The sequence below is a fragment of the Mesoplodon densirostris genome, chromosome 11 (assembly GCF_025265405.1).
Source record: "Mesoplodon densirostris isolate mMesDen1 chromosome 11, mMesDen1 primary haplotype, whole genome shotgun sequence".
Lineage (NCBI taxonomy): Eukaryota > Metazoa > Chordata > Mammalia > Artiodactyla > Ziphiidae > Mesoplodon > Mesoplodon densirostris.
In genome coordinates this window covers 50,408,401-50,431,941 of record NC_082671.1, presented here as the reverse complement: position 1 = coordinate 50,431,941, position 23,541 = coordinate 50,408,401, and the positions used below count along the sequence as shown (strand labels likewise).

The window sequence follows — 23,541 nt, the reverse complement described above, 5'->3', positions numbered from 1 at the left end:
AATGCCTGCTGTATGCCAGGCACTATTCTCCCTTAAAAGCTACAGTGCTTCTGCTTACACCACTCGTATGGAAATTGGCCAAAGCTCTTTGTGTCCCATCCCCTTTAACTAGGGAGGATCTTGGGTCTGCAGCCTCAGTGAGCATTTAGTGGTAACAGTGATAAGCCAGTGCCCCCAGATGAGGTTACCTGTATCCGGGAAGAAGCTGTTAGCCAGCTGCTGCTGCATTGCCAGCTGCTGTGGTTTCATGCACATGGAAGGTGGCATAGTACCCATGGGCTTCTGTGCCAGCACTGGCTGTGGGCTCTGCTGGGGCACCAAGCCTGCCTGTCCCCCATGCTGCCCACTTAGCATATGCCCTTGGTTGGACACCATGGTCATGGATGGGGCCAGGCGCTGCTGGAGGGCATGAGCTGGTGGCTGGGTGGGCATCAGTGGCTGGGCCAAGCCTGGCTGTCGGGAACCTCCAAGTCCCAGGGCAAGCTGCTGCTGGGCGCCAGCCAAACTGGGAGAAGAGCCCTCATGTGGCAAAGACACAGCCTGGGCAGGGCCTGGGGTGGACAGTAGGGAATGCTGCTGTTGCTGCTGCTGCTGGGCAGGCTGCAGCTGTGCTGAGAGCTGCTGCTTCTTCTGCAGCTCCTTCTTCTCATGTTCCAACAGGTCCTCGATGAGCAGGGGCAACTCACTGGCTACCAGTGAGCTCTCCATCTTGTCCAGCTCATCCCCAGATGCATGTCCACCGGGCAAGGTCAGGGCCCCACTCTCTAGCTCAAACTTCTCCAGCAGGGAGGACCCTCCTGGGCCACTCAGTGGGCTGGGGGTCAGCAGGTGAGCTGGTGGTCCTCCTGTGGTCCCAAAGGGGACCTTCTCAGCTGGGTGCCCACTACTGGGAAAAGGTCCTGTGCCCATTCGAGTGTCCCGGCTGCCCACCACACTCTGTCCTGGCTTCAGCCCCAGGCCTAGGGAAGTGGTGGCTGGAGCCGGCTCTACCTTGGGGGTGGTAATGGTAAACTGGCAAGGGGAAGGGTGGCGCCCACCCTCCTCCAACTTGGGCTTCACCTCGGGGAGCACTGACGCCAGACGGGGCTCAGAGGCATCAGCAGCGGGGGGAGGGCGCTCCTCAGGGCCCAAGGGTCCTGGCTCCACCCCCCGCAAGAGAGCCTCCCGCTCAGCCTTTTCATTGGCCGACTCCACCAGCCTCAGATGCTCATTGAAGATGTCCTTCTTGTCCCCCGTGTCCAGCTCAGGGTCAGTATAGGCCAACAGGTCAAACTCATCCCCGTTGAGCAGGTCGTCCAGGTGGGGATCATTGGTCTCCAGGTTTTCCAGGGTGCCCAGCTCATCATCTCCCTTGGCCACATCCACACCCAGGCCCAGGTGAGCAAGCTCCTCATCATCCTCCAGGGCCTTGTGGGCATCAAAGTCGTCATCCAACTCAGGATCCTCACAGGGTAACTTCCCAGCTTCCAGGGCCAGAGGAGGGCGGCCAAGCTCAGTGCCTGAGGGGGGCCGGCTGACTAGCTCCAAGCCAGCGGGCGTGTTGGGACCCTTGGTATGGGGCGTTGGAGGGAGGCCGTTGTTCAGTTCAGGGGCCGGCGGGGCTGAGGGTTTCTGAGGAGGAAGGCCTGACACTGCTAGGCCACGAAGCCCTTCAGGGGCCAGTCGGTGAGAATCCTCAGTTACAGGGAAAAAACGGGGTCTCTGAGGGGGGCCCTGACCAGGAAACGGAGGCACCCCCGGACCCAGTCCTTTCTGTACATTGTGCCGCAACTCAATGAACTGGGCAGGACCAGCTGGACCAGGCACTGGCTCACCAGGGCCAGGCAGGCGGGTGGGAATTCCCGCCAAGGGGGCACCTATGGCTTGGCGGCCAAGTTCAGGCCCAGGAGTTGACGGAAAGCGTGTCGACATGGCAAGTCGCATGGAAGTTGCTGCTGTTGCCTGTTGTTGCTGCTGCTGCCACAGCTGCTGCTGCTGCTGCTGCTGCTGCTGCTGCTGCTGCAAGGGCAGGGACCCAGGATACGGTGCTCGCTGATAGAAGGCTTGGGAGCCTCCCACCAATTGCCTGGAAGAATATGCAGTAGTCAGTAAGGCGGAAGCAGGATGAAAAAGAGCTAGAACGCGGGCTGCCCTAAGGAAGGAAGGATGGAGTTCATGCAGTGAGGGGGAAGCAATGGGCAAGAGAAGTTAAGCGATACAAAAGAAGGATTAGAGAGACAGGAAAATCAGAGGCAGCACACAATGGAGGTACAACATGTTCCCTTGATTTTCCCCCAGGGCACCCCCTGGAGCCTCACCGGCTGTTCACATCCATGGAGGAAGGGGTGGCTGGTGGAGGTGGCCGGGAGAGTCGGTCATCACTGGGGAAAGCCCCTGGCCCCAGGATGGGGCCACCCAGCTTACTTGGGGGCAGCCCCACAAGGCTGCTCTTGTCCTAGGAGACATGAGGGTAGATGAAGTTGGGGCCACCTTCAGTATCTTGGATCCACTACCCCTTGCCACTCTACCTACCTGGGTGCCAGCAAAGGGGGTCTGGCCTCGACCCAGCTGCTCAAAGGCAGGGCTACTAGGCTCGGCACCCCAGCTGCCCGGGGGCCCCACTGCTCCGGCAGCTGCCGCGGTTTCCTTCTCCTGCCGAAGGGTGTTGCGCTGGATCTGCTGCCGAATCAGCAGCTCCCGTAGTCGTTGGCGCTGCGCAGAGAACAGAGAAGAGGGGTTAAGTCCATTCTACTCAAACCAAAGGGCTGGCACAGAAACAGAGGAGACGTGGCGGGGGCTCAGGTCCAAGATGTCGACTCACCTGTCGTTGCTTCTCCAGCTCTGTCTGACTGAGGCTGGACATGCCTGCGTCCTGGGTACCCGGAAGTTCAGGTGCCGCCAAAGAGCTGCCCATCCCAGCCCCTGGGTCTTCTCGCTTCTCAACTGGAGAGGTGATGCCTGCCCGCTGGGAGGCTCCATGGGACAGGTAGGGGAGGGATCCATCGGGTGCAGGTGGTGGAAGGACTGATGGGGGGCGCAGTGGGGACAGCCCATAGCCCTCTCCTGTGGACCCACTGCTGGGTCCCAGAGGGCTGCCCGATGGGTGGAAGTTCCCTGTGGCTACTGTGTAGTTTGTGCTTTGAGGCTTGCCCAAGGTAGGGCCGGGCCCAAAATGGCTGTTGATCCCATGGGGTGGAGGGAGACCAGGCTGAGGGACAGGGGGCTTTAGCGAAGGCTCCCCTACTGCCTGAGGGAAAGTGAAACGCATGGGAGAAGGGGTGCCTACAAATGCACCAGTCCCAGGGGACCGGGCAAAATTGGGCGGCTGCACACTTGGGACCTTGGCATGGAGCTCACCTGCTGGCCCTGAGGGCAGGGCTGCTGGGAAACCCCCAGCCCCCAACGGAGTGTGGGCTAGAGGCCCAGCCTTGAAGGCAACTTCAGGGGGCTGGGGGCGGGGTGGTTTATGCAGTGGGGCAAACGGGTCCCGGGACTGAGGGCGTGAGGGCGGGCGGGAATAAGGGTCAGGGGACTGGAAGCGAGGGGTAACAGGGGATGGGCAGAAAGCCTCAGCAGACAGAGGACGGGGTGTCAACGGGGACTGGGAGCTGGACTGGGACTGGGGACTGGCGGGCACTCGGGAGAAAGGGTCAGAGGGCAGTGAGCGAGGAGGCAGGGCACAGCAGCTCTCAGGGGGTGGGGGTGGGGGCCGAGGGGTCAATGGGGGTTGGGCATAGGGGTCAGGGTAGGGGCCAGGGCGAAAGATGTCCGAGTGGCTGGGAGGAGAAGGGGCCAAAGCCTGGGCAGGGGGCGGCTCCTGGGGCCTTAGGCCCAAGCCTGGGCTCTGGGGCTCTACCTGAGATGCCCGAGGGGTCAGGGGGGCTTTGAAGACATCGGGTGCCTTTAACTCCAGGCCACCCAGATGGGGGCCTGAGGAGGGTGAGTCAACAAAGCCCAGGTTTGGGGGCCCATAGCTGGGAGAGGATGCCCCAAGCTCTTCCTTCTTCACCTCTAGGGCCTTCCGAGACTCCCCGAAAGGCAGGGGCGACAGCAGAGGCTCAGAAGCCTTGCCTCCCCCTACCCCTGGGCTCTCAGGCACAGCCAGGTTGTCCAGTGAGGGGCAGCGGGGTTTGAGGAAGGGGTCAGGTGTGGAGGGCTGGTGTCGGGGGGTGCCAGGTGGGGTGGTGTGGAACTCCCCTGGCTGGCCGGTCCCAGGACGAGATGAGGCGCCCAGCGTCGCGGGCTGCACGGGGGCCCCGGTCGGACTAGGATAGGGAGGATAGGTGGGTGGTGCCGTGGGGAAGCGGGGCTCCAGAGCGTAGGCGGGGGCCAGTCCAAAGGGGTCCTGCGAAGGCACTTGGGCGGGCACCTGGGGTGGGAGCTTGAGGAAGAGCTCACCGGGCGAGTCGGGGCCGGGCACCGTGCCCGCCGGCGGCTTCAGGAACCCATCCGCAGAGGTAGACAAGCCGGCAGGGGTAGTGGGGCTGCCAATGAAAATGGTGGGGGCAGCAGCAGGAGGCGGGCTGCCCAGTGCCCCTGGCTGGGGGGGAATGCGGAGATGTAGAGCCGGTCGGTCAGTCTTACGGGCCATGTCGCCCACCTTGGTCTGCTTGTTGATCTGGCTCTCAGCCTGCTACAGGGGGAGACCAGGCACAGAGCAGTCAGGCTGCTGTGGGCAGCCCCTATGTCCCCGCTACCCTTAGAGAGGCCGCCCCACTACAGGCCTTGGATGGCACGGCCCAGCCTGGACCCCACTCACCTTTTGCACCTTGTTGATGCGGTGAGCTGCCCGGTTATCTTTGGCCTTTTGCTGAGGAATAGAGGACACAACCTTAGGCTAGGACGCAACCTCACGCTCAGCCCCCCGCCCTCGCAATGTCACTCACACTGCCTACCCAGAAGCTGATCCCTACTGGCCCAGCTGCTTTGGGAGTGGGGAATGGAAAGAACTGAGGCGACCTTCCCAAAGTCACCCCGCACCCTCAGCTCCCACGCTGACCCAGGCTCCCTCTGTCTCACCAGGTAGGGGGCTTTATCAGCAGCTGGAACTTTTCTCCAGAGCTTCATGATTTGTTTGCAGCGGCTAGACCAGTCTGGAGGGCAGAGAGAAATGTGTTAGAGGTGACCTGGCAGGTGACCCCTGCACGTGCCATGTTACAGGTTGTCTCCCTTGCCCTCATCCCACGGGTACCTGGGTAATCTTGCTTGAGATTGGGGAAGTTAATGTTGGCATAGAGCACAGGTGAGATGGTAGAAAGCTGGCCCAACTCCTCGTCCTTCTCCCAGCGCTGAAGACTCCGCTGGTTGTAGGAGAGCCCGTCGCCCTCACCCTCTGTGGTGGGCGTGGTCGGGGTGGAGGGCGTGGTGCCCCCCGAGCCTGTCCAGGGGCTGTCTGGCTCACCAGGCTCCGGGCTAAAGAAGCCCCCGCGCTCCCTGGGGCGCAGGGGCAGAGAGTCACAGAGGGCAGGGACGCCAAGCCCAACCCCAGACAAACTGCCCAGAGTCCCCAGGCCACTGCCCTGCCCCAACAGAGGACAGTCACTAACAAAGGAGCAAAGGGAGGTGTTGCTACAGCAACACCCAAGAGTCCAAGGTTCCCTCCCTTGGCATGGCCCCAGTTGGAGGGAAGAGACTGCCCACGGGGGTTAAGCATAAATACCAACCTAGAATCCAGGAATGGGGACTGGCAAAGGCCCGGGTAGGAGTCCATTGGGCTGCTGGAGGGGAGATTGCCCAAAGGGAGTCCACCTACAAGAGGCACAGGATCAGCGAAAGGAGTAAGTGGCCCATCCTGGGGGCAGGCTTGGCCATACCTGCCCACCCAGTTTTCCAACCACTCCTATCCGGATCACCTTGAAGAAAGGGCCTCTGTAGCGGTGTACGGCTGCCGTCGAGGCCAGGGGTTCCACAACCCAGATGCTGCTCTCGTTCAGAACCCAGAACATCCTTGAAAAGCTGCTGCAGGTCCTTGGACTCCATCTTGGGCAGTTCTGTGAGGGATCGATGAAGGATGCTGCTGAGGAAGACTGGGGAGTTGAAGGGACACCACAGGGCTACAAATGGTCACGGCCAGGGAAGGTGCCCACGACTCCCCACTAGAGAAGCTGTAGAGATGAGAGTCTCACATGTAGGATGCTCTCCTTCTCCCACAGAGGACCCTTATACGCAAGGAGTGCGGGTCACAGCCTCACCTTCTGTGGGAATCCTGTCTAAGTCAGAGCTAAGCATCCCTTCACCCGGGGTGCCTGGCTTCTCAGGGTCACTAGGCACTGGGGATGCCTTTACGCCGCCATCCTCAGGTCCTGCAATTGGCAGGAGAAACCCATCAGCCAAGGCCAGTATGGAGGTACCACACTGGCCACCCTGAACCACAGAAGGCATGGAACACTTTCCAGCCTCCATCCCTGATAGTGCTCAGTGGCAGAACAGGTTGACAGAAGCAAAACCAAGACGGCACACAGTCCTCCCAGCAGCCCTCACCTGATGTATCAGCCTTGCCCTCAGGACCACGGGATTCTTCATCTGCAACATCCGGACCATCATCTCCTATGAGCAACAGTCACCATTCCAATCAGAGATGCCCTACACGCGATGCCCCGAATAGGACCCCAGCTCCAAGGCCAGGGCCCTTGGCCCACCCTCAACTCCTGGAGACCAGCCCATTTCCCACTAAAATCTCTTACCAGCTTCTAAGCACAGAGTGAAATTGGACCCCTTCAGACCACCTTACCCCCACACGACTGACCTTTCTGTGAGGTTGGGAGCTCCTTCCTATCTGAGCCTCCATCCCCCTTGGCTTTTGGGATTCCTAGTCCAAAGCTTGGCCGGCCCACCCCAACTGCAAAAAGGGCCTTCCGGCTCAGGTCCAGCAGCTCCTTCCCAAAGAAGGCTTCCTGTGGGAGGAGTCAGGGAGAAACAGGCTTCTTCATGCCCTGCAGGACCGACACTGCCCTTGCCCCTCGGAGCCTAATACCCACCTGCAGATAAGCAGGGAACATGTCCTCTAGTTTGCTCTTCTTGCGCCCTCGCCGCTGCTGCTTCTTCTTCTCATCCCCGTCAGCCAAGCTCTGGTCCACAGAGCCCTCTGCAGGCAGGTCGGCAGGCAACACTGGGGACCGAATGGGAGGTGTCTGCCTCTCTGAGGACAGTGGGCATGCTGCTCCCAACTTGGCCTGGGGAAGCTTTCTGCCTACTCTCTCCCCAGCACCAGTTGGGCCCACTACTCTCTTGGCCCTCTGAGTTAACTCCCCTCCCCAGGCCTCCCTGGCAACGTCCCACAGGTCCTGTGATCCCCACCTTCTCCCAGGCCCCACTGGAGCCCTCACCCGTCTCACCCTCGTCGGGCTGCCCATCCCCACTCAACACCTCCGCCTGTGCAGCAGGCCCCTTTTTCACACGTGTGTGGGATTTCCGCTGTCGCACCATGAAACCACCAATGCCTATAAGGAGACAGAGCTGAGGCTGAGAAGCCGCTGGGGACCTGGGGAGCTGCCCCTCACCACCCCAACTCTGCACCCCAGGGCCTCACCAGGCCGATAGGGTTTGCGTTTGCGTTTTTTGCTTTCCTCGGTCTCCTCTTTGCCAGGCTCTCCATCCGGGCTGACGGGGCCCTCTAGTTTAATTTCGCATTCCATGTGCTCCACACCACCTGTGTACAGGGACAGACGAGATGGAAGCAGGTCAGAGGCATGGACCCTTTTAACCCTGTCATCCTGCCACCTAAGAACAGAGCTGAGTGCCCTGCCACAGACCCATCTGGACAAGACCAACAGTGGCTTCAGGGTGACTGGGAGTGATAATGCAGCTCCTACCCAACATTCAACTCTCACAGGCATGCTCCCATTACTTTGGCACTCCCTGAGATTCCTGAGCCTGACCTTCACCCTTGAGCAGCTCATCAGTGTCCAGGTCTCCATCCTTCTTGTCATCAGGGCCAAGGGCATCTGAAGGCTCAGAACCCTCCAGCCCTGCCTCGCCTGGGAGGCCAAGCCGTCCCCGCCGCTGGCGCCGCTTGTGCAGGGGTGACATGGTCAGGTTACGCAGCACAGCCATGCCAGTTTCTGTCAGCCACACACCCTCGAAGCGGAAGTACTGGGGCTCTGCACAAGGGGGAAGAGCGTGTGAGCCCTGACGGAGGCCCCAAGGAGCGCAGAACTCCAAGTTTCGGCCTAAGTCCCTAGCTGGGACAACAGCAGTGAGAGAGAGACAGACTGACGTCCAGACTGGGGTCTGAGGGCTGGAGAGGAGAGACCACCAGTGGGCGCCAGCTAAGGCCCGAGCGCTCCCTCAGGTAACCAGGGGGACCAGAGAGACCGCTCCTGCCGAAGCCGGACTTTGCTCATGATTAACCCTCAGTTCACCAAATATATTCTCTAGCTGTCTGGGGCCAGGAGGGCCCCTCCTTGCCGAATGCCAGCTCACAGTGCCCCAGATGCCAGGAGCAGTGCCCACATCATGATGGAGGTGGGAGAGCCCCAGCTCCTTCATTAAGGAGAAAGCTGTGTTCTGTGCTCTCTGGAGGTGAGATTCTAGCCGTACAAAGGCCGTGTTGCCTGGTGGAAGGAACTCTGCCTGGGAAACTGGATGCCTTGGTTCTCATCATAACTTCACCACTGACCTATGGGGTGACCTTGGGCAGGCCACTCAACCCCCCTGGGTCTTAGTTTCCTTCTCTGAAAATGACGAGATAAAGCTGGGGGGCTGGAGCCGGACTAAGTGTCTAAGGTCTCCGCTGGCTTTGGCATTCGGAATTTCTGTGACTCACCCGGCTCTTTCACCTTCATAGGCACCAACTCTGGAGGCGCAACAGGCACTGTGGAGAGGACAAAGCAAGGCAGCTAGAGGCCCTGTCCCAAAGCAAGGCACCCTGCCTGACCCCTCCTCCCCTCTCCCCCGCTCCTGGTACTCACCAGCAGGCTTTACCACGTAAGGCTGGCAGGAGACACAGTCAAAGCCCTCATCAGCCGCCTGCTCCACGTCATCCTCTGTGAAGAGGCTCTCGCAACCAGCATGCATCCACCTGGGAGAAGGGAGACAGGAGGGGATAAACTGAGACAACGCAAGGCTGAGAACAGCGAAGCGGGGGCTTATATGAGGGGAAAGGGGCACCCTCACCGTTCACAGTGACGGCACTGGATCAGGAGGTCCTCTTCCACATACGGGGCATGACAGATCGGGCAGGTCACCAGGCTGGCGCAGGGCCCGCAGTGCGTGTAACTGTTCTGCCATTCACAGTGGAAGCCAGGGGAGGCGGCCCCACACTGCATACAGGACACACACCTGGTGGGGGCAGAAAGACAGACCCTCAGCACCTAACCTACCCAAAGCACCCAAAGCCGCCCGGCCTTCTAAACCCCGCCTCTGCCATGTATTCAACATCACACCCACTCAAACATTTCAGGCCCCTCTGAAGATCCCAGTCTCCTTACCACTTGCACTTCCAGCCACCCTTGGGCACGGTGAGCAGTGGGGGGTCCAGGCAGTACGTGTGGTAGCTAATGTCACAGTCATCACAGAGCAGCAGGCGGGAGGGGTCTGAGGCCTGGCCGCATACCTCACACACGATGCACTCCACGCAACGCCAGCCCTTCAGCAGCATCACCTTGGTGATCTGGTGCAGAAGATGGCAATTCCTCAGGAGGTGATGCGGAGGGCAGGGCAGACATCTCAGGGGAGGGGGGGACTTACACAGGTGAGGCTGGAGGACCCCAGTACCCAGGCCAGACCTCCACGTGAGCACAGGGAAGCTACACAGAGCACCCTCACCCCAAAAATAGTGGATCTTAAACTTGGGCTTCCAGAGATCTCTGCTGATCAGAGAACAGCCTCACCCGGCCACTGCCTCATTACGATCTTTCACTAGCTAAGTCCCCAAAAAGACGGTGGATAGAATTAGGTTGTATTTCCCCCCGTTTTTCTTGAACATGTAGGACCTGCTACTGCTGCAAGTTAGTGAGTGTTAGCAGTGGACAAGTTCTAAATTAACATTAATGAAAACCCCAAAATGACTGATCATACTTGAGTCAAAAACACTGCTTTCTCTTTGTGGACATGTGTTTGATTCTGATTTTACATTTTATATCCAGACCATAACATGTTTTCTACTAAGTAAAGTTCTCACAGTTTATATGATGGACTGAATTATACTAGCAAGTCATGGTCTACCACAAAGAAACTCGTAAAGACCACTACGGTTTCCAAAGTATTTTTTCCCAAGATGAATTTGACAACCACTGGAAACTAATGAACAACTTCCATGACAAATGGCCACTTTAAGTAGAGTGGCCAGGACGGGGAACCAGGATAAGCACTAATGACCCCACCCTCCAGGCCAGACCTCTTGGGCCCTGAACTCACCTTGCTGTTGACACAGTAAGGGTGATAGCACTGAGAGCACTGGGAACAGGCAAGGAGGTGGCCCTCTGCCCCCCGGCCAAAGCTGCCACATACCACACACATGTCCTGGGGAAACACACAGAAACCCAAATGTCCAACCTCACATCCTCAATACCACTCAGTCCCAGTAACTGACCACACCACTCATCTGAGAGGAGGGAGTCAAAGAAGCAGAAGCCCATCCCCAGCATTAGGACACGGTGAGCCATCACGGGACCCCATTCCTTCCTAGCATGCCTTGCTCATCTGATCAGGTAATTTGAAATGATACAGCCTGACATGGGTAACGCTAATGAGAAGTGAAAAGATAAGATGGGTAAAGACTGGTCAGGAAGAGACAGTAATATATGTGACAAAATTCTACAGCTTCGAGATTACTCGTGTTCCCTAGACGCTAAGCTTCGACAGGGCAGAAACCATTTCTGCCTTTTTCACTGCTACATCCCTAGCTGCTAGCTCAGTGTCAAGCTCCTTCTCTGGAATGCCAGAAGGAGGTCCCTGGTTCTCCCCATTTACCCTCCCACCGAAACACACATATCCGACTGTTCAGTCTGCCAGGTCTCACTGCTGAAGATGGGACTACAAAAGTCAAGTATGATACCTGCATTAGGACAAACTTGTCTGTGTTGGAGAAGAGAACCACAGTATTTTGCATGGTGTCATCATCATCATCTTCTTCCTCCTTGCTGGGAGAGCTATCGATATCAGCAACCTTATAGGCAGAGAGTTGTGGAAAGTGAGGCAGCTAAATCTGCCCCAACTAAGCTGCTTTCCTCTTTGGTGTTGGGGGAAGGCGGCACAAACCCCTGGCTAAGATGAAAGCCAGGAGCCAGGACTAAGAAGCGGAAGAACACCCCAGCTCCCAAACTGGGCCTCAGCCCAACATCAGATCTCAGAGAAGCCTGGGGGCCAAGAGCACAGAAGGAGCACGGACATAGCTGGACAGGCCCTAGGCTAGCAGGCAGGCAGGTGAGCGTGCAGGGGACTGGCAAAATTTAAAGGGTGTTTAATCTTGAAGGGGCCAGCTGAAGCATGTTTGGGGGATGGGAGGCCTCTCCTTACTACCAGAGTCTCAATGGAAGAAGTAGTTGATTTTAGCCGGGCCCGTCCTCTCCCACGTCCTCCGTGTGCTCCTCCACGTGGCCGGCGTCTCCCTGGGAAACTACTGCTGCGACCCTGAGTGATGAAAGGGGACGATTACAGGAAAAGTCGAGGGCTAATATGCTGCATCCACAGGCTTGGAGGGAAGAGAAGAGACGAAGGGACAGAGTATGGCAGGTAACAAAGCCCAAAAGTCCCAGTCAGGGCCAGGGAAAAAGCCAAGCTCTCAGATAGCAACAGGTAGGTAACTCTGGTCCAAACCACTCCACATCTTCCAAGAGTGGTCAACGTGGTACAACAAGAAAAAATACTGGCTTGAGAGACCTGAGTTTCTAGTCCCGATTCTATGGCTGAGTTACCATGAACCTGGGCAAGTCACGTCCCCCTATGTATCAGTATTCCCCTTGATAAAAGAAGAAGATGCACTCAAGGATCTCTGACAGTCCAGGATTCAGTAAGCCAGGCAGGAAGGTATCAGTGACACAGGACTATACCTCTGACAGTGGCATGACACCAAGCGCATCCAGTGGCTGGATAGCCCCTTACCTGTTTGATGCGGGAACGAGCCGGGGAGCTGCGCCGCCTCCCCTTGTCCCCCTCCGCTTTGCCTCCTCCGATAGCTGTCCCAGCATCACACAACAGCGAGTCATCAGTCTCTGGCAGTGAATCCGTACAAAGTCGCAGGGAGCCCTCATCTCGGGCTGGACTAACGTCTGTAGATACCCCCAGCTCCATGGACAAGGAGCCACCCCCCTCGGGGTCGGGAGAGCCCAGCAGGGGCTCTGAGCCCGGAAAACTGGCACTGGCATCGCCCTGGCTCAGATTGGAGATCTCATTAACGATGTCAGATTTGATGAGAGTAGGTGGGGTAGGGGCCTCTGGTGCCCGTGGCTCCTCTTGCTCTTCACAGGGTGAGCCCTGCCCTGCCTGCTTGCATTCTGGGCCATAGACCTCCATAGGGGTCACAGGGGCCAGCTCCTCGGGGTCCAGGAGCACAGGGGAACCCTTAAGTTCACTAGCCAAACTGCCAGGGGTCTGTCCGGCCTCTGGATGTGATCCAGGAGTGTCAGTCCCATCCAGAGGGGCTGTATCTTCCCCCAGGCCAGAGAAGTCATCCAGGGCTGGGGCAGGGCTGGGTGCAGGGCAGGAAAGGTTCCCCATGGGAGAGGGGAGAGGACTAGTAGGGCTGGGTTCCAAGGCTGGGCACTCAGGTTCTGGGGCTTTCTCAGTCTCCATCTCATGTGGCTCAGCCTCATCTGAGACCTGCACTGCCTTCTGCATGGGACTCAGTGGGGAAGGAATAGACAGTGGCAGAGCAGGGGGAGAGCACTGGGAAGGAGGGGAGTTTGGGGGAGGCAGGGAATGCTGGAGGAGTGGGGAACAACGAGGGGGAAGGGGCTCCATCAGCATGGGAGAGGCCGGTCCTACCGGGGAGCCTGGAGATGGGGGAAGGATCATAGGGGGTACAGGCTCAGGGTCAGTGCAGTTAGCTTCTGGTGGAGGGCTGATAGGTGTCTCTAGGATGGGGGCAGCCAATGGCGACTCAGGGTCACTGTCCCCTTTGGCACCAAAGGGGTACTCTAACTCTCCCAAAGGAGACAGGGCCGGCGGGGCCACTGCTGTGATAATGGGTGAGAGCGGAGGAGGAAGAGGATCTGGAGAGAAAGAAAAAAAGAGAGGCTCTTAGATTAGATACGCCATGAAGAGTTAAGACTGTCCCAGAGTAAGAGGGTACTAACATCCCCGTACCTGGTGGCATCAGCTGAGGTGACAAAGATGGCTCCCCAGATGGGGACAACGGCAGCTCCTCGGGCAGAGGGGACAGAGGTGGCTCCCCAGGCTCAGACAGGGCCGGCTCTCCAAGCAAAGGGGATAAGGGTGGCTCCCCAGGTGGGAGGAACGACGGCAATTCCTCAGGTGCAGGGCATAGGCCTGGCTCCTCAGAGGGCTCTTCAGGTCGAGGGGATAGGCGCGGCTCCTTGGGCACTGGGGACAACTGCGGCTCCTCGGGCGTGGGGGACAGGCACAGCTCCTCAGGGCGAGGGGGCAGGCGCGGCTCCTCAGGCTGGGAGGACAGATGCAGCTCCTCAGGTGCAGGGGACAGACGCGGCTCCTCGGACGCAGGGGACGGGCGCGGCTCCTGGGGCGCAGGGGACGGTCGCGGCTCCTGGGGCGCAGGGGACAGACGCGGCTCCTGGGGCGCAGGGGACAGACGCGGCTCCTGGGGCGCAGGGGACAGGCGCGGCTCCTGGGGCGCAGGGGACAGACGCGGCTCCTGGTGCGCAGGGGACGGGCGCGGCTCCCCGGGCCGGGGGCAGAGTCGCAGTTCCTCAGGCAGTGGCGATAGGGGTGACTCCTCCAGGGGTAGGGACATAAGCAAGTCCTCCGGTGGCAGGGAAGCAGGTGAGTCTTCAGGTGGCGGGGACGTGGGTGAGTCCTCAGGCGGTGGGGACAGGCGTGAAGCCTCAGGTGGGGGGGATGTGGGAGACTCCTCAGGTGGTGGGGACAGGGGAGATTCCTCAGGTGGTGGGGACAGGCGTGATACCTCAGGCGGGGGGGACATAGGCGAGTCTTCAGGTGGCGGAGACATGGGCGAGTCCTCAGGTGGTGGGGACAGGCGTGATGCCTCAGGTGGTGGGGAGAGAGGAGACTCCTCTGGTGGAGGGGACAGGGGCGATTCTTCAAATGGTGGGAACAGACAAGATGCCTCAGGTGGTGGAGACATGGGTGACTCTTCTGGTGGAGGGGACATGGGTGACTCCTCAGGTGGTGGGAACAGGCGCGACGCTTCGGGTGGTGGGGAGGTAGGCAATTCCTCTGGTGGGGGGGACAGGGGAGACTCCTCAAATGGTGGTGACAGAGGTGATGCTTCAGGCGGTGGGGATAAGGGTGTCTCAAGCGGGGGAGATGGGGGGGACTCCTCTGGGGGAGAGAAGGGTGACTCCTCCAGTGGAGAAAAAGGTGATGCCTCAGGTGGGGGAGACAGAGGAGACTCCTCAGGCGGTGGAGAGAGGGGTGAGTCCTCAGGCGGTGGGGACAGGCGCGATGCCTCAGGCGGCGGGGATGTGGGTGATTCCTCAGGTGGTGGGGACAGGGGCGACTCCTCAGGTGGGGGCAGCAGCGGCATCTCCTCATTTAGGGAGGCCCCCAACTGGGGCTCAAGTTGGGCCCCTTCTCTACCTGCAGACATAACACACTATGTTCCTACCTAGTTCAGCGGCACTCCACAGAAAGTACAGGGTCTGGGGCAAAGCAGAAACTGTCCCTTGCCACACGATAGAAGGGGATTACTTTCAGGGACCCTCAAACCCTACTCACCTAGTGGTTTGGCTTCACATTGCAGGGGCCCCGGTTCCTTGGGTTGCATAGAGGTCACGTGCCCACCCTTTGGCTGCCCTTGGCATGCAACGTACAGAGCATCGGGCTCATCAGTGGGGGGATCGCCAGGCTCTGGGGGTGAGAATCTGCAGAGGGTACAGGGGAGCAGGCACCATGGCTCTCATCAGCTATCAGCTCCTCACGAGAGCACACTGGGGCGAGGCACGAATGCTATGGATTGTACTGCCCACCTGAGGGCCCTCCTCTCAAAGTCAGCTTGCTTTAACACGAGCCCTGCCTATCTCAGTACTTCCGATCCCCCAGAATGATCTCTGCCAGTCCACACCACTTACCTGCTACAGACCGGGGGGTGCTGCTCAGCAACAGAACTGACAGGCTGTCCTCCCTGGGCTTTGTGACAGCGGTGACAGAGCGAGTAGTTCTCAAACCACTCAGAGGTGGGGTTCAGCTCTGCTGAGCCTGCCCCACAGGCCCGGCATACCCGGCATGCCTAGGGGAAGGGAACGGGCAAAACGGGCGCTTGTCAGACAGCCAGAGACTGGAGGAGAACACGGGACTCGTCACAACAGAGAAACTCAGGATGCTGTAGGAGGCAGACTTAGGGAAAGTAAGGCAGGAGGATCAGGGGACACTCACCTTGCACTTCCAAGAGTGAGCAGGCAGTTCCTCCATAGGTGGTTTCAGGCAGAAGGTATGGTATCCTTTGTCACATGTCTCACAGACCAACATCTTAGAGTCATTCCCAGGTTTCCTACAGGGGCACAGGGCACATAACAGGGTCCTCCTTGCCCTCATTTTCAACCTCAACCTGTGCTTCACCTAAGGTTCTCTCCTGCCCTCCCACTCTTACCTGCAAGCTTGGCACACTTTGCATTCAGGGCACTGCCAGCCAGCACGCTTGCGGGCAGTCAGAGCAGTGTCCAGGCAGGCCCCGTGATAGTGATGCCCACAGCTGGTACAGAAGAACAGGTCACACAATTCCCCTGGCCCCTCACATACTGCACAGCGAGCCTCCTCTGCAGTGGGAAGGGATGGAGGACACAGGTCAGCTGTGGATTCCTTACAGGACTCGGCACAGTGCTGTCTACATGACAGGCACTCCACAGACACAGGGTGAACGAATAAGAAATAGTTACTAAGCGTCTGCCTAATATATGCCAGGCACTGCTCTAGGCACTGCAGACACCATGCTAAACAAGACAGGCAAAGCCCCTGCCCTCACAGAGTCCACACACATTTTAGTGGGGCAGACTGACAGTATGTCACTGTAGACTTCTGAGTGCGCTGCAGAGTACGAAACCCCCAGCACCCTTGGACCCTCATTTGCCCTACGTCCAAAGGGCAGGACTTCTCACCCAGATGTGTGGCCCCCTCACTGTGCTCCGGGCATAGCAGCTGCAGTGTTTTCATGGATAAGAAGGAACCGCTGGCAGTTGCACAGGGGAAGTGGTAAAGACGTGGACATCCAGGCGAGCGGCAAGGGATGGAGGCACCGAGTCTGGTGCAGTGGGAACAGCGCTGCCAGGGTGGAGACGAAGCCTCAGTGCTAGCCAGCTCTCTCCAGAGCAACACGCCAGGCACTGGCTCTGTCCCAGTATGCCCCCTGCCCTTCTCATTCCACCCTGACTCTCGGAAGCCCGCCAGCCCTGCCCACCCTGCCCTGGGCCTACTCAATCCCCTGGCCCGGCCCCACCTGTGAGATCCCTGAGAAGATGGCCTTGTCCACACCACATAGTTCTGGGCCCTCCTGCCCCCACACGCCTGCCGACCACGCAGCACACCAATGGTGAGCCCAGCAGGACCCTTCATAGGGGGAAAGGGGGAAAGAGTTAACAAGAACGTCATCACTGCTTCAGGACCACTCAGCCCCTTCCCTGTTTCCTGCCCAAGTCAGCTACCCCACTTCCCTTCACTTACCTCCAGGTTCTCCTAGGTGGGCAGGTGTCAGGCCCTCAGGGAAACCAATCTGTGATAGGTCCTCACTGGGCAGCACTGCCTCACTGGGCCCTGGGTTCCCCCCAGGGGACACCACGGAACACCGCGGCCAGTCAAATGGCAACTCAAAGCGCCGTAGCTCCCGCTGCCCATGTAGACTGGGCTCCCCGCAGTTACAGAGAGCACAACGCCGCATTGGACCCCCACTGTGAACACACAAGCATCAGCACCATGCTGGCCCCTGCCCACAGGTACCCCTAAACAACCCCATGACTTGCACACCTATGCTTCCCACTCATTGTCCTCAATTTTCCACCTTGAAAGCCCCAGACTCTCAAATCAAATCCTCGTATGTCCTTACATCCTCATTTCCCCAAGCTAGTTACCTGCAGTCCTGGGGAGGCTCCTGAAGCCTGGGGCCCCCAGAACTGGGCACAGAGCCCTCCCCCACATGCGGTTTGGGAAGGTCTGGCTCAGTGGCACCTGGCTCCTCGGAGGCTGCAGGTCCATCAGCTGAATGAACAGACAGAGAAGTGCGCATCAGCCATTATCCTCCACTTAATACGAGTCCACTCATCAGACCCGTGAGATTATCCAAAACCCTCGGTGGAGAACAGTGATGGCATTTCAACTTTTGTCCCAAAGAACAAAGTCCTTCAATTACCTGTCTATGAGACACACTTAGCTCCTGTCCTTGTGCTAGGACCAGAAATCTAAGATTGTCTGGGTAGAACAGAAGGCTGCCAAGCAAACCCAGAATGTGCCCTACTCACCTGCTGGTTCTGAATCTTTATCCTCACCAGGCGGCTTCGGGCTGTCCATCCCTCTCTCCGACTGGGCAGGGCCCTCTCGGGGAGACCTGTCAGACCCAAGAGATATCTATTTGTCTAGTAAGTCTTCCCACTAAACACTTTCCCCCAAATCCTAGGAAGAAGGCATCTAATGTTATCTAGACCCTACAGAAATCAGAGCAAAGCCATACCCACAAATTCCTGCACTCATGACAAGGCAAGTCCCTCTCCCCAACTGTTGTCCCACTGCCTGCTTCCTCCCCAGATAAACACATACCATCTTCTCCTACTCTGAATTCTGAGAGGATCCAGTCCCCTTTCCCACTTCCCACCTCCTGTCTAAGAGTTCCCAGGACAATAGCATCCAACTAGAAGCACATACAATCCACATCTAGTATCACTCTTTGCCTCATGACTGAGTTCTTGGCTTCTGGTGGGCCCTATCCCTTGGACTTTTTCCTCAGGTCTTAAGTCAGCTACCATCCTAGAGGCCTTTCAGTGCCTCTAGGGGCAGTCATAACAAGAAGTCTGAGTCCAGCTGAAATCCCTCTCCCTGGGGTCTTGCAGGACATAGAACACAATACTGGAGCTAAAGCCCATCTCTGAATGGATCTCCCCCATCTCCACTGGTTTCAACCAGAACATCCCAATCACAACAGAAGAAACTCCCCAATTTCCACCCACTGCCCATCTAAATCCAACTCAGGCCCACCCCCGACCCTTGCCATGACTGAGCTCAGGATCTCATCCAGCCTGAAGGCCTCAGGTCGTTGCCCTTAGCAACACCAACAGCCCTTCCTCCTCAGATGTCCCCAGTAGTTAACAGAAGTGGGCCTTAAGAGTTACTGAGCATGTGTAGCCAGGCCTGAGGCTAGGCATGCTGGGAGTTGTAGTCTCAGGAAGCACACCACCACTTGGAGCTGTTCTAAGCGGGGCAGGACAGAGCAAAGTAGCTTCCTTCCTCTTCCGTCAAGCGGGGTTTCAACACACACTATGGGGGTGGCGGGTAACGGTCCCCTCTTCTAAGATATGCCTGCCTATCCCAGAGCCAAATGAAACACATTAAAGTTATACCTAAGAAGGTCAAGACCCACACCTTTGGGTATATTCTCCTAAACCTCAGATAAAACTAAACACAGTACAAAAAAGAGAGAAGTAAAGAATAAGAATTACAGAGTTGAGGAAGAGGAAAGAGGTCCCATAGAAGAAGGGAGAAAAGGACAGGTATAAACAGCTCTTAGTGGGAAGGGTAGGGGCTTAAGCAGAGAAACAGAGTATAGTTTTCCTACAGAAGGTAGAGGGGAATCCCTAAAACAAAACTCTAAATAAAAGTTTGAGAACTGTATCTCTCACCTTCTCCACTCCTCTTGTTTAACCAGAGGGACCACACCAACCTTAGTAAGGACAAGCCTCTCTTCCCAAACCAAATACCCGAGTCAGCCACTTGGGGTTGAGGGACTGGGGCAGATGAGACAGTGGGGAACCCTCAAAGGTGCCCAGGATCCATAAATCAATTACCTAAGAACCACATTACCAGTCCTCTTTCCCTGAGCTAACTAACACTCCATTTCCAGAGACTGGCAGTGGGCCTCATGTAACATGTCACAGGAAGGGAAATTTTACTTTACTTTTTTCCCCTCACACTATTAGATTCTACTAGATTGGGAAAGTGAAATATCACCCGATACCCGTTACCTCTATTCCCAGATCACCTCTTTACCAAACCTGCCACCCACACAATCACACCTGAAAGGAAAGCTGGGTGGTCATCTAGGCAGCCCACAGAAAAGCTGCTCTGGAACTTCAAGGGGCCGCCGAGAAGCCTCCTATGTGAATTAGGGGTTGGAGGTCAGGGCACCAGCCAGGCTCCTCTTCCTATTCAGTCATTCAAGGCCTGACCACACCCGGAAGGCTTCAAAGTTTCCTAAATGTGTGCAACTTTTGCTGTACCTTACCACTAAATGCTGCCAAGATCTTCCAACTGTTGTGCTCTCAAAGTTAAGGCTAAAGGAGTCACAAACATCAAGAAATGAAAAGCAACAGTGATAGTACAGTGGGTGGGAGGAGGACTGCCTCACACAAGGCCAGAGGGACAAATTCCTCCGCCCTCCCCCAAGCGCAGCCCTCTCAAGCTGGTAATGCTGGCACTGCTTGGGGAGCTACAGAAACCACCTTCGTCTAGCCTTGGGCAACAGTCGCAACGTCCTCCAAAGCTGCAGCCTCATTCATGGCACCATGGAAGATGAGAGATAAGCAAAGGGTTGAGTGTCCTCCAAGCTGAGGAAAAAGAATCTAGAGGCACTTCCAAGAAGCCCCATTTCACTACCCTGCAGTCTAGCGCCTGCACCCCAATGCTGAGTGCCAGGTGTCAGGCCCCTCCTTAAACAGATCTAAACAAATAAAGACCATAGGTTCCCCTGTCCCATCATTCACAGCCAGAAACCACACATACACACCAAGGGTTTCTTCCCTGGATCTAAACTGGGGTAATGTCTGGCCAGGCTTCCTCAGGGGAACTAGGGATCCCAGAGAAATACAGATCGAGGGAGTAAAACCGTGGTGGGTCCCCTTAACCCTAGGCCGAAGAGGCCCAGAACAGCAAGGAAAAAAAGCAGGGATTCATCTCAACCCACTTTCCTCCCTGCCTCCATCCCAGACCAAAACCTTTAACTCCATTTTCCCAGCCAAAGGGGAAATGGAGACTTGGGAGAGGTGAAAGGCTGAAGCAGGCCCTTGAGTGAACAGCTCTTCTGTAGGACTCAGGACTTCCTGGTTCCCAGCCTGAGACTCAAACCACACCTCTCCCCACCCCCATTTTGGGTTGGCCCTCCAGGGAAGAATCCAAATGGCAACAGTGGCCCTGCAGACCCTCCGGACTACCCCCTGGGTCACCCTAGGGTCAGCCACAGCGAACAAGGAGAGGTATCTCCCAAGGAAGTTCTTCAGGGACAGAGAACAGGAGAGGCCCTCCACAGGAGGCAAGTACAGACAGCATGGGCAACAGCTAGCCTCATCCTGGCACCCCTGTGCCACCTCTCACCTCAGGATTACCACCCAGAAATCTTTCAAGGGCAAATCCCTATTTTCTCCTTTCCAAGACCAGGCTCAAAGAGGTCTAGCCTATGTATGGTGGAGGGAGGAGAGTGAAGGAGCAAAATACACCAGCCAAATCCCTGCTGGGCAGCATGACAGCTGTGAGAGGGGCTGTCCCAGCCCAGGGTCAGAGGCATGAGGCTCATGCTGCACCCTTCGTGCAGTCACATACACACCACTTCTCCCCAACACCTCCTGCCAGGGCTGAAAACACTGGCTTCAGCAGACACAGCTCTGATCAGGTCACTTCTCCTCCAAAGAGATATAGGCCCCCCTATTCTGCAGAGTTGGGACAGGATCACAGGACCAGTTAACATTCCCTGATTGAAAAAGGTTGGAGAGGTCTGGGAGGGGCCTGCAAGATTGGCCAGGGACTTATGGGCAACCAGCTCTCCACACCAGGCCCAGAGAAAGCGGGAGACAAAAGCCATTTTTTTGCAGCCCACATTCGCAGGGAGCAAATCTCAACGGCCTCCTCTATAATCCCCTAGAGATTATGTCCATCCGGAGAGGAGGGGAGGCAAAGCAGGCTAAGACAGCACTAGGCCTCGCTAGGGTCACTCTGCCAGGCAGGGGTAGTTGAAAGTTGAACAGCAAGGCCACAGCTGCCCCCAGCCCCGCCTCCTTCTTGCCCCGGCCACCCCTTCATCACAATGGTGAGTTTCCACACACTCTCCCCTTTGCACAGTGAAATAAGGCCTAGTGAAGGACCCAGGGTTCCCTGAGTCTCCCAAAGACTGCTCTGGGTGCCCGGATGGGCAAGAGCAACCTTAAAGTCCAACCTGGCAGTAAATCGGACCTGGCAGTGCCACCCTATCCCCGCTCCCAAGTTGTTCTATTCCCAAGGCCCACAAGGAACCCTGAAGGAGAAGCAGCTGACTGGGATTGGTGCTGGCATCAGGGCTTGGGTCCTAGTTTGGTAGAGCTCCCCCCAACACAAAAATAAACAGGCAGAGAGGCTTTCTGGCCAGGTTCCCAAACTCCCGTGGTTCCCTGAACCCCCCAGTCTTTAAAGAGGCACACCCCAGGACACCAGGCCTCGGTTGTGCTCTGGCGACTGGCTCGGGTTCCCTTGACAGACCCTGCCAAAGGAACCCTCTTCAGCTCTGGCACCCCTTTCTCCAACCTACAGGCCAGCTCCGGCCAAGACAGTCCATCTGGCTATGCCCCCAGTCCAACCCTTTCTGGGCCCTGGCCGGGCGGACTTCACTCACCTCTTCACAGGGCGATCCAGAAATCCTCATTCGAGAACATGGCCAGAGCCCGGGCCGCTCCCCGACCTCCAACCGCCAGAACGATCACAGCCGCCCCCCGCACGGGGGGGCTTAGGGGGGCCAAGAACGGTAAATCCAGGTCGGAGTGGCCACCCTCCCCCGCCCAAAAAAAAGCAAGAAGCCAAAGAAGGGTTCTCTGCCTCGGGTTCCAGCAGTTTAGGTTTCCATGGACAGCCCCTGGGCGGCGAATCCCGAGCGGACACAAAGAGAGCACCGGTGGCTTTGATCTTGGGCGAGCAGGATCCGCATCCGCGTCGCCGGGCGGCCTCTCAGTCCTAGGGCTGGGCCAGCGCCCCGGCCGCCCGTACCGGGCTCGGGCGGAACGTCGAAGCTCTCCAGATGGAACGTCGAGGCGCCTCCCCAGCAGCCCGGAAGGAATGCCGCGCCGCCCCGCGCCGGGCCCGGATGGAACGTGAGACCCTCGCAGGAGCGCCGAGTCCCTCTCCCCGCTCGGGCCGGCGCCCCGGGGCCGCGCGAGCTACGGCGACACGGAGCCGGCGGAGCCGCGGAGCTGAACCTGACACACACCCCAGCGCCGGGCTCCTCGACCCCGAGCGCTCGCCCTCAGCGGCTTCGAGCCCCCCACCTTCTGCTCCCCCCGGGGAAGGGAGGAGGGTAGGTGGGCGAGGAAGAGGAAGGGGCGGGCGGTGCGAGCCCTCTGCCCGCTCCCCTCCGGCCGCTCCAGGCCCTGCGCTCGCCTCCCTTCCCCTCTGGCCTTGGGAGCTGCCCCGCCCCCGGCCTGGCCGGCTCTGATCGGCGGCACCCCCTCGACCCCCGGCTGGCTGCGATCGCGGGGGGCCTAGAGGTGCATGGCCCAACCCCGGCTCCCGGCGCCGGGGGGTCAGGAAACTGAGCGGAAAGTGGGGAACGAGGCAGCCATTTGCAACCGGAGAGGAAAGTAGTGCAGCGCGGCGCCGCTCCGCCTCCCCCCCCTCCGCCTCCTGTTCGGCCGGTAGGGTGGTTCCTGCGAAGGGGCTATTTCCTGGCCCGAGATCTCGGCAGTGGTCGTGGAGATTCAGGAAGCCTCCGGCGCGAGATCCGGGTGGCCCTTTTGCCTGGTGAACCCCACTCCAGAAGGGGGAGAAAGGAGAAGACGCGGCCCTATTTTGTGTTGGAGCGGAGCGGCGGAGGGATCCAGCCCTCTCGGAGGAAAGGCTGTGACTCTGCAGTTCTACGCACACGCTAAGGGATCCCTCCGCCACGGGTTAACCCCGACTGCGCCGGGCCAGCCGCTGTGCAGACACGTGGGAAAGAAGCCCCCCTCCTCTTCGCTCCGGCCCTAGAACTGCCTCCTTTACCGCCCGGCTAGTAAAACTAGGACTCCGGGCACTTTCTAATTCCGTTTCCCTGGAGTTATCGGCCCCTGAAACTCCAGCTGCCCCTTGCCTTGACCAGGAGCAATCTTTCCCGGGAGGGGGATGGAAGAAGAGCCAGGAGGTTGGCCGCTGCTCTGCATCCTGGGAACTGGAGTCCGCAAATGGAGAAAGTGAGGCACGGCGCCTGGAGCTGCAAAGGGTGGGTTCCTGCCACGTTCGGGGGCCTGAAGAAAAACGGAACGAGTCCCTAGTCGTTCCTTCTGACTCTCAAATCCCCTCGAGAGGAAAGAGGACTGTTAGTGCCCCCACAATCACCTT

General features: G+C 58.1%; 1 protein-coding gene across 7 annotated transcripts in view; it reads right to left on the bottom strand.

Moving 5' to 3' along the window:
* The window catches only part of KMT2D (lysine methyltransferase 2D), a 37,522-nt gene extending 14,913 nt beyond the window's left edge, over positions 1-22,609 (bottom strand). For 2 of the 7 annotated variants that reach the window (XM_060114076.1, XM_060114079.1), the window contains exons 1-35: positions 21,848-22,603; positions 17,523-17,608; positions 17,136-17,262; positions 16,732-16,955; positions 16,508-16,617; positions 16,170-16,332; positions 15,665-15,830; positions 15,451-15,565; positions 15,147-15,304; positions 14,794-14,939; positions 13,225-14,655; positions 12,022-13,130; positions 11,437-11,550; positions 10,976-11,086; positions 10,336-10,440; positions 9,408-9,589; positions 9,094-9,258; positions 8,889-8,998; positions 8,744-8,791; positions 7,857-8,078; positions 7,508-7,627; positions 7,305-7,418; positions 6,957-7,087; positions 6,725-6,872; positions 6,460-6,525; positions 6,171-6,281; positions 5,832-5,969; positions 5,643-5,727; positions 5,171-5,412; positions 4,999-5,072; positions 4,739-4,789; positions 2,801-4,612; positions 2,512-2,691; positions 2,298-2,434; positions 189-2,065 (exon numbers count right to left, since the gene is read on the bottom strand). In XM_060114076.1, coding sequence (XP_059970059.1) covers positions 189-2,065; positions 2,298-2,434; positions 2,512-2,691; positions 2,801-4,612; positions 4,739-4,789; positions 4,999-5,072; positions 5,171-5,412; positions 5,643-5,727; positions 5,832-5,969; positions 6,171-6,281; positions 6,460-6,525; positions 6,725-6,872; positions 6,957-7,087; positions 7,305-7,418; positions 7,508-7,627; positions 7,857-8,078; positions 8,744-8,791; positions 8,889-8,998; positions 9,094-9,258; positions 9,408-9,589; positions 10,336-10,440; positions 10,976-11,086; positions 11,437-11,550; positions 12,022-13,130; positions 13,225-14,655; positions 14,794-14,939; positions 15,147-15,304; positions 15,451-15,565; positions 15,665-15,830; positions 16,170-16,332; positions 16,508-16,617; positions 16,732-16,955; positions 17,136-17,262; positions 17,523-17,571 — 10,141 coding nt within the window. In that variant the 5' untranslated portion in view covers positions 17,572-17,608; positions 21,848-22,603. Of the gene's footprint in view, positions 1-188; positions 2,066-2,297; positions 2,435-2,511; positions 2,692-2,800; positions 4,613-4,738; positions 4,790-4,998; positions 5,073-5,170; positions 5,413-5,642; positions 5,728-5,831; positions 5,970-6,170; positions 6,282-6,459; positions 6,526-6,724; positions 6,873-6,956; positions 7,088-7,304; positions 7,419-7,507; positions 7,628-7,856; positions 8,079-8,743; positions 8,792-8,888; positions 8,999-9,093; positions 9,259-9,407; positions 9,590-10,335; positions 10,441-10,975; positions 11,087-11,436; positions 11,551-12,021; positions 13,131-13,224; positions 14,656-14,793; positions 14,940-15,146; positions 15,305-15,450; positions 15,566-15,664; positions 15,831-16,169; positions 16,333-16,507; positions 16,618-16,731; positions 16,956-17,135; positions 17,263-17,522; positions 17,609-21,847 lie in introns of all 7 variants that reach the window. The other 5 variants (XM_060114078.1, XM_060114080.1, XR_009533847.1 and 2 more) reach the window with 4 other exon arrangements.
* Between the last annotated feature and the right edge of the window lie 932 nt (positions 22,610-23,541).